General features: G+C 42.0%; 1 protein-coding gene across 1 annotated transcript; it reads left to right on the top strand.

Moving 5' to 3' along the window:
• The first annotated feature begins 9,740 nt into the window (after positions 1-9,740).
• Positions 9,741-16,526, top strand: flad1 (flavin adenine dinucleotide synthetase 1). The gene is made up of 11 exons (XM_041045419.1): positions 9,741-10,090; positions 11,060-11,174; positions 11,408-11,576; positions 12,068-12,445; positions 13,260-13,373; positions 13,469-13,736; positions 14,070-14,217; positions 14,582-14,680; positions 14,895-15,084; positions 15,938-16,011; positions 16,132-16,526. The coding sequence occupies exons 2-11, from the start codon at positions 11,167-11,169 to the stop codon at positions 16,265-16,267; spliced, it is 1,584 nt and encodes a 527-aa protein (XP_040901353.1). The 5' UTR covers positions 9,741-10,090; positions 11,060-11,166; the 3' UTR covers positions 16,268-16,526.
• Positions 16,527-16,977: the final 451 nt, after the last annotated feature.

Raw genomic sequence — 16,977 nt, 5'->3', positions numbered from 1 at the left:
CCAGTCACATGCACGCACTGCCAGACACGCTGGGATGATCTCCAGAAAGCTGTAAAGAAGTATGGCTGGAAAAGTCACAAAAGACACCCGGTATCTGGACAATCAAAGAACACGCAGAACAAACAAAACTCTGTAGCACCCCTAATAAAACCAGAAATTAGTCCAGAGAGAGGATTAGCACTTAAAAAAAGGCAAAAGATCCAACATAAACAGACTTGTTAACGCCAGAGAGGAAATTCCAGGTGTGTTCTCATACGCAGGGGTGCTGAAAAGCTCTATGAGCAGAGTTAACCCTCGCCGTGCCCGAGGATGTTTCAGTGCACAGAACACAGTGTAGGTCAGGTGACTGCAGAGGAGATGACCCTCTACATGAGGAGAAATCCTGAGTCACCTACACACAGACAGTAAAAGAAACAGACTGTCACAAACATAGCACACCTAATGATCAGTGATTAGTGGCCTTGAGGCCATGCAGCTGCACAGAGTGATATGTACAAGTGACACCAGTAAGATAATCAAATTTATCCTGCCATTCCTGATAATGGCACATCAGCTTGACTGATGAAGATGGTAGTTGCCATTGAAAAAGGTAAGATCAGGACAAACAGGGCTGAGCTGATTCGCACAAGACGAACACAGAGTGGGAAGGGGGAGACAGGTGACCTGAAACAACCCTGATTCTCGGAGACTGCCGAGCTCCGCATAGACAAAGACCGTCTAGTAAAGAAAAAAAACCTATGAAAGAAACTCTAAAAACTGCACACAACCATGGATTAATCAGGTCTACTGCTTCTTATCTACGAAATATACACAATTACCTAATGGAACAGCACCAATTTTAAAAGATGAGACAAGAAAAAAGAACTTTACATGTTGTTCTGTCTGCAGCTGCCGCCCGTTGCTATGGCAACAGACATTAAAAGAGATGCCTGCGGAGGATATATACCGAGAAGTCCCAACAACGGCAGAAATCTCCAGACAAAGAGATAACTCCTTGGTCAAATCACATGGCAGCAATTAGTTGCTGCATCAAAGGCTCCACATTAGAGCTTTTTTTTTTCCATTCAACCGGAGGAAAAACTACAGACTCACAGAAAGATCAATAGGTTTCAGGAAATGATCAAAGTTTGACCAGCGTCGCGCCAGCCATAAAACCCAATCAATGTTGACATCCCATGTCGGCTGCATGCACGGACTCCAACTAGAGAATGTAAAACTGTATGTCTGATATTAGGACAATAAACACTCTTCTGGTAACAGTATAAACAACAACTACATTAACCATTTACTTCTAAAAGACAACACTTATGTTTAGAAAACTTGCATAAAAACAACCTGAATATTCTGTGCAGCAGCTAACAAAGATAATGATTGTATAACATCCTGCAGAGTAGAACCTATGCTCATAGAGAATAGAAAACCATAAGTCACAAAGAAAGTCTATATTTACACAAAAGAAAAAAGTAATTCAAATTGTTCTGTATAAAGTGAGTCTAATCAATTTCCCTAAAAGTTCTTTCTTTTTTTCATGAATGGTAAAACATAAATAGTTCCTTTTTTTGGTTTAAAGAGCATACAGTAGATAATCCATGGTGATTCATCTAAAGCTGGGCTCCATATTCACATGAGAACCACGTTAATGTTTAAACAGCCACAGACTGTCCGGTCATTCGTCCTCTCCTTCCTCTTTCTGGCTCTCCGTCCGTCCACTCCCTGAAAAACGTGCTTCTCCTCTGATCCGCTCTTCCGCTCGATTAATTCACAAAGTCACTGCCGGCAGCTCCTCTCCATCTATCCTCTCCTCCGTTTGGCTTCCTCCTCTTCTCTTTCCTCCTCTGTCTCTCTCTCTCTCTCTCTTTCAGCAGATGGTGAATTGGCAGTGCAGCCAGGATGGACAATGGCACTCCTTCATTGTGCTCCTCTTCTCCCCTCACGTCTGTCTCTCATTCCCTCTTTCCTTCCACCTCTGTCTGTTAGAGGGACGAGCCCGCTGTCTGTCCTCCCCTCCTCCCAGTCTGGGTGGGTGATGCTGCCTCCCATTTTCTCTCTTACCGTCTCTCTCTCTCTCTCTCTCTCTCTCTCTCTCTCTCTCTCACTCACTCACTCACACACACTCTCTCACTCACACACGCGCACACACACACACACACACACACACAGACTCGTGGCTGCTGCCTCTGCCCTCCCCACCTCTTTTCCTCCCATCCTACCTCCTTCCTGTTTTCTCCCCTTCCCCCCACCTCCTCTCTGCAGCCTCAGTCATTTAGCAGTGTACATGTGTATGCATAGCAAGATGCTGCACTCCTGCACATTAATGCACACATTCCAAGGGGAGATGGAGATGTGGAAGAAGGGAGAAAGGGAGGGAGGGAGAAAGGGGTGGGGGTGGGGGGTAGAAATGTGTGTATGTGTGTGCATGTGTAGGGAGGAAGGGTTATCCATGTTGGCTATTCAAGGCTCCTCCCGTATTCATGTTTGGTAACCTGAGAAACAGAGTGAGGGGGAGACAAAAAGAGAGAGAGAGAGAGAGAGAGAGAGAGAGAGAGAGAGAGAGAGAGAGAGAGAGAGAGAGAGAGGGGATGGAGACAGATAGGGGAAGAAGGTTCACCCTCCCCCCTGCGTGTTGTACAGTGTGACATGAGGTCACTCTATACAACCTTGATGATAGTCGAAGAATGACAAAAAGAAAGAAAAAAGACTGACATTCACATAATAAATATTTCCTATGTTATTGCATGACTAAGAGCAAGTTGTTAACAGGCAAACACAATAACAACTGAGTGATTCCGTAGAGGCAGACAGAAAGCGGAGATCCCAGAGATTGGTCAAGACATTCAAGCGTGTCTGATGAGAAGGCAATGTTGCGGAAAGCAGAGGAAACCACCCATAGAGCGCCACAGGAACCCAGCAGAGCGCATAGCAAGGAGTCCTCAAATGACACCCCAAACATCAGAGTCCCTGCAGTACTGCGACTGACCACTACACCATCATCATGTAGTCAAGCAGTGCACTTAGGGATGTGGAGTCAGAAATCAGAGAACTGCCGAGAACTGGAGAGTCATTCAAGATAATATTGTCACTATGCACCACACGGTGATGTGACTGGTATGATAGTGATTGGTGAAGACAGTCCCCTCCACCCGTAGCCTGCACATCTGCAACCAGTGAAACACATGACACACTGTGGCAACAAGAGGTGACTGAAAGATTTTTTTTTTTATAAAGAACTTCATATATTTTACTAAGTGAATAATTTATAAGACTAGGGATCACACTGAGTTACCAGTCTATACGGGAAATCTTACTAAAACTAATGCAACTAAAACTAAATCATTCTACCCTCCCCCTTCATGAAAGATATAATTTTTAATTTTTTGAACATTACATAATACAATGCAACAGCACCACAAACTACAAACAAAATGTTTTAACAAAAACCACTGTAACCATTATACCCATCTTCATGATTACAAGCATCCTGAAAATAGGATTTATTGCAGGACCGTTATATTACTTATTGCATTAGTTTTAGCTGGGTGGACCTAATAAACCTGCAACTCACTCAGTGCATAGAAAATTTACATACACTACACAATCACTCATGCATGATTACACATTATGACTTAAGTTTCTAGTTTCAGTCAAATGTCAAATACCAGCATGTATTTAAATACTATTTTTTTTAAATGGTGGGGAAAAAAGGTTTTCTGCTGTCTATACTACACAAAAAAGAATCCACTTTTTTATTTCAAAGTTTCAAACATTATATTTTAATCAGGTCTATAGAAGAATTATAGAATAAAAAAAAATAGAAATGTAGGCCACATTTGAAAATGAATCAAACTTTGAATTTTGGGAATTATAACATCCCTACTAAAATCTGCAGTTGCATTCACAATATCTAGATTACTAGTTTGGAGCATTTTTTTTTTATTTTTTGAATTTAAAATTCAGTAAATACAAGACCAATTTTAAACTCCCCTGAAGAGAAATGGCCCAAATGATTATTATCTTTTATCTGCTGCAATCTATTTTTAACCTCTCACCAGTGTTTAAATACCACGAACTGGTGTTAGATAGTGGTGAGAAGAAGCAACCCCTTTACCACTGTGTCAGTGTGTTTTTGATTAGCTGGCTGTACCATGTGAATGTCTTACCATATATTCCATCGGCCAACACAGGCAGCCTGTGAGTCTGTAACCCTAAAAACACCAAAGTGCACATCAGCACATGATACACACACACACATAAAACACACAAAACTCAAGGAGCCAATCACAGCTTGCTCCAATGCTGCCCTTGCAGCTACTTGACTCCCAGCATGCTTTGCTCCCAGGATCAGCTGTGGAGAGGGTCATGGGACCTCCTTGATATAAACAGCCCAGTTGATCAAGCACACAGAGACACAACATGGACATAAGACAGAGATAGAGCAAAACTGACTGAGAGAAAATAACAGAAAGTGAGAGAAGGAAAGAACAAGAGTGATAGGAGAAAGGCAATAATCCGCTGTGCATGTTGAAACACATTCTGTGGTATGAAAGGAATTAACTGAAAGGGCCGCATGTGTAGGATGTTTGTGTCTCAGCTTGCCCAGTGCCAGTTAGCAAATGTGCATTTTGTTTCTGTGTATGCAGTAGATGCAATAACTCTCTGTGGAAGCTCCAGCAAGTCAGTATTTATTAGATGAAATAGTCAGAGACGGGCCGAGATAGAGCTCTGGATCTAATGCACATGCTGCAGGGCCACATGTGCTGTCTGCTCTTATACTGTATGTGTGTGTGTGTGTGTGTGTGTGTGTGTGTGTGTGTGTGTGTGTGTGTGTGTGTAATCTGATTTGACCCGCGTAGATGAGTAAACGGGCCAAGTGACTGACCTTTTCCCTACTGGATTATTACTGGCCTGAGACGCTGTCTAACATCAGTTCACATTATGGAGCAAGGTCGACAATGATGATGAATGCAGAGGGAACAGTGGGACGTAACTTACAAGGGAAATCCTCCCTGATTGGAGGAGACGTGCAAACACACATGTACACGCAGACAGCAAAATGGCAATCAAATTTTCAAAAATTAGGGGTGGGAGTGAACATTAGATTAGCCAGGCATTCAGCAGGAGGCCTTTCTGCTGGTTTCATAGCTCACCACGCACACAGCAAACATGTGAGCTGGCTATTTTGGGTTGTGCCAACCCCCCTCCACCACCCCCTCTAACCACACTCCCACATCTCTATCTCCTTCCATCATTCCCTTCCTGCTGCCACCCACTGCCTCACTCCACATACAACTTCCCCCTTGCCATAACGGTTTATCTGTCGTAGACAGCGTTACTTCTTCGCACTATTTTTTGAGGTCAGGGTACCTACTCAAATGTGTCCATAACATCAAGCATTGAAATTGTCAAATGTAAAAAGTTGGTATGCTTTATCAGGCCTTGTTCACATATTCTCTGATTAAATAGTTCCTGATTAAAGTCATAACTTTAAGTTATGACTTTTCCTGTTTGCTACACATAATAAAATGTTACAAGCAGCTGTGCTTTAGAGGTTTGACTTGTTTTGTTAGTGGGTTAATGTTTAGATTTAGTTTTCTCTTATATAAGTAATTGTTATTGGGGATTTACTTTTCTCCTAGCCTAGAGCATAAAACAGTAATAACAGCTCCAAGATGTACAGTCCACAAAATCGGAATTCAGGCCTGCTCCAGACCTGATATTAACCCTAAATTAACCTTGTCCGTCAGACAAACGACTTCAATCACACAGCAGATTCCTAAGGATATAATGTATATGTCAAAGCCAAGGTAACAGTATACCATCGACAGTCATTACAGAGTGACTCAAGTTCAGTTTTTTGTAAATTATGACCAAGCTGCAATCACTTTTTTTCATGACATCTTACGTGACTTTAATCAAATTGCGGTTTACATAGTGCACTGACACCGCACGTCGTGCTCGACATGAACAGCACAGGAGGAAACACAGCTGAGACTCTGACCCATTGTGTAGAGGTAGAGACGGACAACATGCTACGACCTCAAAAACAAACTCCCACAGATTGTTTCAAGAAAACACACAAACGCACACCAGACACAAACACACAGACAAACATACCCCCACACGAGCAGACATAGTACACACGTCAGACACAAAGACACAGACAAACACATCCTCATGTGCACAGACTCCCACACAAAATTGTATTATGTCCTGTCAACAGTCTTGACATGTTCACAACAGCTTAGTACCTCACCACTGTGTTTTCTCGATACAAAGGTTTCAAGTATCACAAGACTAATTCGAGGCTAATATCGGCCCTAACATTCACTGATTACAAAAATCAAAGCTTACTTCTGGAGTCACCGTGCGTACATCTATGGTTCAGTTTATGGCTATGTGCACAAGCGCACACACCTGCCAAAGTGAAGCTGTAACAATCACAAGTGTCAAGCTATGCTGTCAATCAGGACTAAAGCTTTCACTGGTGACTGATAGGGTTTGAGCAGAGCTGGACAGATCCAATTTTAATCAAGTGGATTTTGGATTGTGCCAATGCTGTGATAGAGTGGCCGAGATGCTTCGCTTTGACTGACAGATTGCGTCTTGGGCTGTCCTTCCATTGGTGTTTTTGTGCTTGTGTATGTGTGTATGTGCGTGCAGGTGTGCATGTGTCCTGCTTGTCTGGCTCCTGATGTGTCTGAATCTACTATTTTTTGGGATCAGTTGTTGATCGGAGTTTCTCTCCCCCTCCATTTCATTAGAGAAGATAACTTCCACCATATACTATCATGTCAGGGGCTGCTGGTCTGAGCGGTGTGGCTGACCCTGATAAGAAGCACTGAGCCCACTGCTTTCACCCTCCTCAATCATCCCACATACCCTTGAGTCTGTTTCCATAATAGTCTGTCTGTCCTTCACTCGTTCATGGTGAACTTTAACTCTGTCACAGTGACCCTGTTTCAACACATCTGAGGTGTATTTTGCTGATCGGTCTCCACGGACACAGAAAAAATAGTGGACCATAACTGTAGGTTTACTGTGTGATTGTGTTCAGATTTATGTGTGTGTGCGCGCGTGCGTGTGTGTGCGCATGCACACTGATAGGCTTTATAGCTTACCTCTCAGATGATTTACTATAGCCTGAAAAGATTCAGCTTGTCCCCAACGCTTACAGGACCCCTTTTTCTTTACAGACTTTAGTTTTAAAAACACAGTCTAGGGCCACAACTAATGATTGTGTTCATTGCCACTTACTTCCTTAATTTATCCTTTTGTCAATGTAATGTTTCTAAAAAAGGTTACAAATTGAATTACTTTTTTTGACCAATAGCATAAGATGCACACAGATTCTGCTAGCTAGCTGCCTATCATCGGATAATTAACTAATTGTTTCAGCTCTGACAAGGTTTGAGAATATTTTTGCGTCTAATATATAACCAAGAGGCATTTTAGTGACCTGTTCTCTATTCATTTGCTTAGAGAGCCGTAAGCTTGGGGGCCACTCAGTTGACTCCTCATCAGTGACTTTATACTAACCACAGTACAACAGGCTGCAGTTCTACAGTGTTGCTCAACTGGCAGCTACGGAGAATGTAAGCTCAAAAAGCTAAACCTAAAAACACGTCTGACAGGGCGAACATATTCGTCTACTGAGAGCTCAGCCCAGTCTGATCACGACCAACATTTTTACAACTGCCCGACAGGCTAAGCTACACTACACTACACTACACTACACTACACTGTGTTGCCTTAATATAACACCACCATACGACTGTACACAGACTGGACAATGCCTCCCCGAGGGAACCACAAAGATAGTAACTTATCCCTGTTTCCGCAAACTTTTCAACATGTTCAATAACTGCGGTAAACTGACACGCAGCACGCACAGAGTAAACCATGCCCCACAAAAAAAAAAAGTACGGTCAACTTTAACGAGCAACTTACCAGCTCTCTTCCTCCCTTTCTCTCGAGTTGTCCCCTCCTGCCCACCAAGCAGCTGCTGCACAAACTTCAGCTTAATTTCATCTAACAGGACAAAAGGGCCGATGGTTATTTAGCCGCCTCACACTTTAGATTAATTTCATACGATTTCAATCTAAAACTTCTTCTCTCCTCTCCCTTTCCTTCCTCCTCCCCCTGCCTCCCCCCTCCACGGTCACGACAGAAGCCACTTCCGTGAACAAATGGCAACGTCATCTGGCCGCGGATCCTGTCTGCGTGTGTGTGTGTGTGTGTGTGTGTGTGTATGTGTGTGTGTGTGTGTGTGTGTGTGTATGTGTGTGTGCGCGCGCGCAAGTGTTTGTGGTTTGGCCCTGTTTTGCACCTGGCCCATTCAGTGCAGATTGCGCAAAAGCAGATATCCCACATCGAAAGCCAAAAGCACAGCACAGCTTACCTTAAATAAATACATGTGCACAGTGAAGTTTCATTTTTTTACCACAAGAGTACAATTGGCTGTATTTTTCCATTTGTGTCATCACCTTAATATCGACTCCAATTATTACAGTTTTTGAAATCTCCTCTAGTTGCCCTGTAGTGTTCCTTCCGTGTTGTCATTATTAGTAGTATCACAGCCATCATGTTTTGATGGGCATCTTTGTCAAAAATATTGATTTTCTCAAAAGCTCCATACATTTTTGAAGTGACAGAGCAGTTTGATGGTAGAAAGAAACAACCCTCTCTCTGCAGGCCATAGCCCAAAAATATACCAACAACAAACACGCCCTTTGGCAAGACACTTGACTTAACACAGGAACTCCAGTAGAACTGTTTGTATTTACATATGCATAATGATCCATTTTCATAAAAAGCATTTTGACATGCCACAGTAGGAAAAGCACAGGTGTAAATAAGGAAATAGATGATGGTTGTACTCCTTTTATCTGCACTTGTGTCAGGGGCCCAGCGCTGGTCATGCTGGCTCTCTCACACACTGCCATGGCTTACTGGGACACTTGAATAAAACTGAGCCATCGTTAATGTGAATCAGTGACACATGTGCTTGAGCTTTTTAAAGTACAGTACTTGTCAAATAGACTTATCTCTACATTATGGAAGCCTATCTCTGCCAGGAAAAAAATAGATGTAAAGATAACTTAAGATTATAAGATAACTTTTGAATGTAAAATTATTAATATATACAGACATAATTCTGACTTATTACTTAATATCTCATCCAATTATGAGAATGTTCATTTATTTTTCATTTTTCTTGACAGAAAGAGCTTCCATATATTTACAAACTGATCTGCAATACATGATGTTACACATCATGGAAATATTTTATATTATAGACAAATGTTCTGAGAGTTATTCAGTTTTTTTTATTCCATACATTATGTATATCTTAAGCCACCAATGTATTCTCAAATCAATAAAATACTGTGGATAATAAGCCATGCATTTTGGTTTCAATTTCATCTATTTTCAGAGCAGCGCCAGACTCGTGGTTGTAGACATATAGGCGCCCCCAACAGGCCAAGGGAGCAATATTGACAGACACATTAGAGCTTACAAAGTCACAGAAGTACTTGTGTTTCTTGGACTATTCTCCTCCAGCCAGCAGAGGCAGACAAATTACTTTTATCTGTTAAATATATGATGAAGAAGAACAGGCTGCGTTGTGCTGTTCCAAACTCCAGACGGGAGGGTGGCGGTAATGCCCCTTGCAAGCTGGTTCGCCAACCGCCAATCGAATCAATAGCAGAGGAAGAAAAGGAACGAAGACGATGTAGAAGAAGAAGAACGTTAGCAACACGCCATCCGAGTATACATGCTGTTGGGTGACTCCTCGCAGATGGACGAGTTGTCGGCACAATTCACGTAGCTAATACTTTTCGACAAAACAACAGCTGCTACGCCTCATCGTCTTTGTTCATTCAAGCACAACACGGACCATCTTTCGCTCTGCATGTTACTTCCGTGTACATAAAAAGCGTACTGTTAAGACCCGCCTCCGTAAATGTGATTGGCTGTTGAACATCATGGGAAAGCCTTTCTTGTTTGTGATTGGACAGCTAACGACTTGTCTTTTGAGTGACATGTTGCCATTAACGTTATGATACGTAATGAGGACATATGCGGCTCAGGAGTAAGTTGCCTTGCTTTTCATGAGTTTGGTTATCAAATTCTAAAAGACAATATATCATGTAGTTCTTCGCAGCACACGATAGTCAAGAGAAATCCGCATTATAATATAAAATATGATGTATTATGCTAGTGCACTTGAATGCTAACGTACTGCTTGCTTGTAACCAGTGTCGACCACAATGGCACAAGTAACCTAGCAAGGAGACCTCTCACAACAAAGCGAAGATTTATCATAGAAGTGCTTGACGTTGCGATTTATATCCATACTTCGTTTGTGCCAGTTAGTTTTATGAAGGCAAATGAACGTGCATGCGGTTCATTTAATTTCATCACGCAAGTTTTCAGTGTTACGCAATTTAAAATGTGCATTCAAACGCAGAGTAATATGCTCTTGTAACTGTAACTTTATCATTCTGAAGATTAATGTTAACACACTAACAAGACCGCTATAACTATCTAAACGGGGTGTAGGTTAGTTAGTGTTGATTAACCCTAACCCGCACTGGCACTGCCTGTACATTACCTTTCTTCACTGCGGAACTCAGCTGGCATGCGTCCATTAAACCTTTGCTCCCTTCCTTTGACCACCACTTTTCGGTTCCCCGTATCTTAACAAGCTTTATCCACTCGTCTTAAAATTCCCATGTCAGCGAATCTGACTCATCAACATGCTTCAGCGTTATTTGTCCTTGTCTGACTTGCATTTAAGTCTCCATTTGCAGTACAAATCATGTGGGGGATTTTGTCAGTAATTTACTTGTGTTTCAAATACTGGAGGAGACAAAGGGTGTTTCACATCTGTTTCTTATTTCACCATCAACTATTCAATTTCAGCTCCATGCCCTGTCAGTAGACATATTTCAGAAAACAGGAAACATTGCTTGTTGATGCACTGTCCATGCTGCTGAAATTCACAAACTGCTCAGTGTCTCTGTCATTCCCTCCTCATGTCTTTCTTTTCTTATTTTAGCTTCAACTTCACATGTGTCAGATATTTCCTGATAGGAGACAAGTTATGAAGGAGAAGAGGGCCTGAGCTGTAATGAGACAATTTGGGATACTCCATATGGATTCTTCATGTTGATGTAAGATGAAAAATTATCTTTTCTTATCCTCATAGAGACATTGTATAATCATGCCAAAATAATATATATATAACACTAACTAAAATGTGTATTAACTATTTAACATAAATTACATTTTATTGCTAAGATTCTATGCTAATGAGTTGTTAATGACTACAGAGACTATTTACAGAAAGTTTAAATTTAAGGTTAAATAAACATTATCTTGTGCATTTTTTTGCTCTGTCTTCTAGCTTTGCTCTTCCCAAGCTGAGTAGAGCAGTGGTGCGTGTGAGGAGACTGGCAGCTCAACTCAGCAAGGCAACAATGTCCTCAAACCACCAGGGCTCCAGTCCGTCCTCTACAGCCAATGGGGATGCTCCCACTGCAGCCATTCTCATCATTGGAGATGAGATACTCAAGGTGATTTAGTCTCGACACAAATTGTGATTTGTATGATTTTGTGTGCTGTGTTTGTGTGATTGATAATAACCCACAGAGAATCCTCGAAGGTTTGTGGAATTAAGCAAATGTAAATAATTCTATGCACTTGAAAGTGTGATTTTATAAATACATACATATTAACATGACACCCTAACTTCATCAGTATGCCTGAGCTCACTGGACCGCTATGCAGTCCAGGGTCCACACTTCGTATCCTGAGGAAAACCCTGTGATGGTTATTTGATGTGGCGACAGTGCTCAGTTTTAAAATGACACGTTCACCATTATCTCTTGACTTGACATGGTCGTGATTTAAACATGAAGCCTTTGATTTTGTCCAATGTCATATCTCACTATGAGTCATTGAATGTCATCAAGCAAGACCTAGAAGTCATTAAGTCCTTGAATGTGATGCCCAAGAGGGTGGATTGAAACTAACCAAGTGTCTTTTCTCATCCTTCGTCTCCCAGGGTCACACAGCGGACACCAACAGTGCCTTCTTGACACGAGCACTAAGGAAGCTTGGAGTGTCAGTGCAGCGCATAACAGTCATACCAGATACACAGGAGGTCATCGCCAAAGAGGTGGCCCTCCTTTCGCCTCAGTATACACACGTCATTACCTCGGGAGGCATAGGCCCCACCCATGATGACGTCACCTTTGAGAGCATTGCAATGGCGTTCCAAGAGGAGTTATATCCCCATCCTGAGCTTGTCGATCTTGTTAAAGAATTCTTTGGGGTGGTGGACAAAAACAGTGCTGCCATGAAGCTGGCCACAGTGCCTCGTTCAGCCAAACTAAACTATGGAACTGACCCTCAGACTGGACAGCTGCTCCGCTACCCACTGGTGAGTGACTGCAGGACAGGAGGGGGATTAGCTTAGTTGTTTCAATAAGCTGAGTGTATCACATGCTGTGATTCACCTTGTTACAGAAAACAAAATTAGATCAAATTATACCCAAGGCATCACTGATCAGTGCCCACCACCTACTGACGTATTACCTTTTCAGTTAGTTTTTTTTTTTTGAGGTAAACAAAATTATTAACTCAAGATGTTTACTCAAAATCCCATAATGTTCTGTCAGTTCTATCCTGTGTTAGGATTATTTAAAAAGACAGATTGCTGCATTAACTACTAACCAGACACTGCAGGAGTGAAAAATGGCCTCTTGCTGTGGGCGAAATAATTACACTGAAAATTTTCATGAAAATTAGAGCGAAAGGCATACAAGTATTTGTGCTGCAGTTTGTACATCTGAAAAATGACACGCTTATAATGTGTGCATTAACTACATTAATTCATATAGTAGGCCATTCCAAACACAACACTGGTTTTACCCTAGCACAACAATAATTGATCACTCCGGTGAAATTTAAGGAAACATCTGTCAAGTTGAACAAAAAAGATACAGCATCTCACTTGAAAGTAATAAATTGGCACCATATCAGATTAATTACAGACATATTAAGACTGGCGTCTGTGTAGTAACAAGGTTACTAAGGTTAGTTTAAAGCTGTCAGCTACCTTGAAACAGAAGTATTGGTAGTTGTACTAGAAACAGAAAATACACACAGCATCGTCAACTGTAGGTTTAGGAAAACACAGGCTGCTTGGCCCGTAAGTTTTTACTCTATATGTTATGTCTTTCCACTGTTCCTAGGTCAGTGTGCATAACGTGTATATCTTTCCTGGGATCCCATCTCTGATGGAGAAGGCCTTCAATGGGCTGGAGCACCTCTTTGCTGGTTCAGGGACCACTTTTCACACTCGCGAGGTAAAACCCAGACCAAACCTCTCATTTGCAAAATCCCTGTCTGAATACTGTGTTTTACATAGTACAAGAAAGCTCACCAAAGATCATTGTACCAGGTGTTTGTGGATGCGGATGAAGCAGAGATCGCCCCTGTGCTGACCAAACTGCAGGCCGGTTGGGGTAGGAAGGTGGCTCTAGGCTCTTACCCTGACTGGCTGAGTAACTATCATCGAGTCAGGCTGGTCCTGGACTCAGATAGCCAGGAGGAGGTGGACAACGCCCGCGCACAGCTTCTAGATGAGCTGCCCAAGGGTAGCGTGGTGCCCTTAGTCACTGACCCAGTGTCCATCGCTACTGCTGAGGTGTACACACTGGCCAACAGCGGTGAGGGGGAGACAGGGTGCAGAGGGTGGTGGGAGAGGAGAGTCAAACTGTGTCAACTTCATATAAAGTAAATAGTGAAGAGAACTAACATTTTACACAGGCGCTGGGATCAATAAAGGGAGCAAAGAGATTAAAGTTATTATAGCTGTAAAGTCATAGTGGATTATAAAATAGAATATAACTAATATGAGACTGAACAGAGAATAGAATCATGCAGGGATATTTTCACTCTAAATTTGACATAGAAATGAGGGATCATTGATATTACACCTAACAGAATTTGACTACTTTCCCTGTAAAACGTCTACTCACTGTGGATTTCATTTCCCACAGGCACACCGTTGGGTGAGAAAGTTATGTCTGCTCTGAAAACGATAGAGGCTGCACTGGATCAGTATTCGACAGAGGAGGTCTGCGTCGGCTTCAACGGAGGCAAAGACTGCACGGCGCTGCTCCATCTCTACTATGCTGCACTGAAACGGTAACAGGACGGAAGACGACCAGATGAGGCAATTAGAACATTTAGGGGTAGGAATGATTTAATCAGGGTAAAACAAATTACCTGAGAGAGAAGAGATGAGAGGTGGATTTAAATTAAAAAACATAATGATACCACTACTTCACAGAGGGGTGTAACGGTAAGAAGTAAGTGAAGAAGAAAATGAGATGGAGAGTTGCAACTAGACAGAAAAATCTTGGACAGGACAGACTACTTTTCCGACTTTTCTTGACCTGTGCTGGACAGGTCGTGGGAGATGATGATAAGGAGAATGGACACTTATTTAATCTTTTTTTGTCCTGCCGTTTTTTTCATCTTTTTTTAATGTCCCATTCCTGTCACTCAGGCGATGTCCAGAAGATAAAGACAAGGTGAAAGCTCTGTATATCCGTATTGTCTCTCCATTTCCAGAAATGGAGAGATTCCTTCAGGACACAATAAAAAGGTGAGTGTTTGGGGAAAATGATATTTCTTTTGATAAGCACGTTTCAGGGGATTGTTTAGAGCAGATTTGTTTAATGTATTTTTATATTTTTTTAAAAGGTATTACCAGTCCAAATCATTGTATATTAAGGTTTTATGGTTAAAATAAAAAAGGGTCCTAATGCTCTCCATGTTACAACACAGTAGCTCGTTATTTGGTAATGTGTCACCCACAGATACGACCTGGATCTGTTCTCTGTGGAGGGCAGTATTCGGCAGGCCCTGAGCGAGGTGCAGGAGAGGAGGCCACAGCTGAAAGCCGTCCTGATGGGGACCAGGAGGACTGACCCCTACTCACACACACTCACACCCATGTGTCCCACTGACCCCGGCTGGCCAGAGTACATGAGAGTCAACCCGTTACTGGTGAGACTCGCACAAACACACTCAGATAACATAGACACTTACATTGTCAGAAAGACCTCAAAATCAACTTACATCCCGCAGACATTCACTTTAAACATAAAACCAACCAATCCTTCAGTTACCCCACTTTAATTAAAGATACAGCATCTGGTAATGTCTGTTTTCACTGCTCTAATCAGGCATTTTCTCCTTGTTACCCTTAATGCTATTTGCCACCTTCACTGAAGTTTAGTACAGATCTACAGTGTGTGAATGTGGAAGTGTCACAACAGCATTTGTCGTGACAGTATTTTCTAACTAAAACTTTCTCCTTCTTATACACACACATATACAGTTCACGTGTACAATACAATACAATGCAACCCAAACGAGTCTCAAAAATCACAATAGATGCCTGTAAACACCTCTGTGACACATTCTCAACAAATATGAAACATGAAAAGCTTCCTGTATTAGAAGTTACTACCGGTCTGTTGTGTTGGATTGCATGTTTGTAGGTGGCAACCTCTAACAATGTTACTCTTCCATCTGCTTAATCTGACTGATGAAAGGAAGTGCAAGAAGTGCAGTGTGACCTGCTTCATTTGAATTTTTTACCGTGTATCTAGAAAAGGCAAAAAAAAAAAAATAGAATGGTAGTTCATGGATATTCTATGACAGCTGTGATGGTAGAATACATACAGAGGAAACACTGAAATGTCTGGCATTTGTTTCCAGTTCAAGATCATTTTTGTAGCTCGTTATCACACGAGTGCATCTCACAGGACACCACAGAGGATGAGTTAACCCAGATTGAATTTATCAAGCATCAGTCACAAACCAATTAAATCTGATGTCTCCCAACACTCCGCAGGACTGGACGTATCATGACATCTGGTCCTTCTTGAGGACGTTATATGTGCCCTACTGTATTCTCTACGATAAAGGGTAAGAACATATCCAGCCCATCTTTGTACATTTTCTGTGTCCTCCTCGTATTTCAGTGTTGATTAACAACACAGCTGCAGCACACAGCTCTTGGTCATAAACTCCTGTGTTGACCTGCAGCTACACTTCACTGGGAAGTATGGACAATACCTGTCGAAACGCAGCCCTCCGGATGGTGGATGGGAGGGGGGTGACACGGTACAAGCCAGCCCACCTCCTGGAGAATGAAGACGAGGAGCGAAACTGCCGTGCCTGATGTCATCTCACCGTGTCACCTGTTGCGAATGGAGGCAGATTTTCACCACTTGCACACATTTGACTCTGTTAAACATAACCTGGACATTTCTTTCTAGTCTTTTCGTGAATATTTGCAAAAGACTGAACACCTCTGACTGCAGAATAAGATTGTGAAGGAAGACTGATTTTTGTGTGTGTGTATATTTGTTACTTGTGTATACACGTGAGTCTAAAGTAATGGCTCTCTTTGCTGTTGAATAAAACATCAATCTGTGTCATCTTTTTCTATTGTCATGTTACTATTTTAAGAGGAGTCTCACATACAAATGGAAGCCTGCCGAGCTTTCAATATAGCTCTTGATTTATCTCATTCATGAATCCATTTGTCTTATTTCTAAATCCAATAAGACCAATCTGCCCAGAGAGACAGCCTCTATCAAAATGTATTAGTAAATAATGTGAAAAGGTTTTCTGTCAAGGTGAGAAAATCAGGTTTAAGAAACTTGGTGCGCAGCAACATGGACAGATTACTGAAGGTCAACCAGCAAGCTCACATTGATTCATCTGTGAATCACACTGAAGATCCATAATTGCAGACCGCAGTGAGTTTTAACAGAGCATCTCTCCAGCCACACTTTTTTTTTTCTTTACCAGAAAATCTCCACTGTGATGTTGTAGTTCTCTGTGCGCACCTCACGGGCGCGTTGTTCTCACGTTTTCCATTTAGCA

This window comes from Toxotes jaculatrix, chromosome 8 (genome assembly GCF_017976425.1).
Source record: "Toxotes jaculatrix isolate fToxJac2 chromosome 8, fToxJac2.pri, whole genome shotgun sequence".
Classification (NCBI taxonomy): domain Eukaryota; kingdom Metazoa; phylum Chordata; class Actinopteri; family Toxotidae; genus Toxotes; species Toxotes jaculatrix.
Note: the sequence above shows the minus strand (reverse complement) of the source record. Positions and strands in the feature narration are given on the sequence as shown.

Coding starts and splice junctions, on each gene's coding strand:
- flad1 (XM_041045419.1), top strand. Junction 13,374..13,468: donor CCACTTTTCACACTCGCGAG/GTAAAACCCAGA, acceptor TCATTGTACCAG/GTGTTTGTGGATGCGGATGA. Junction 15,085..15,937: donor TGAGAGTCAACCCGTTACTG/GTGAGACTCGCA, acceptor AACACTCCGCAG/GACTGGACGTATCATGACAT.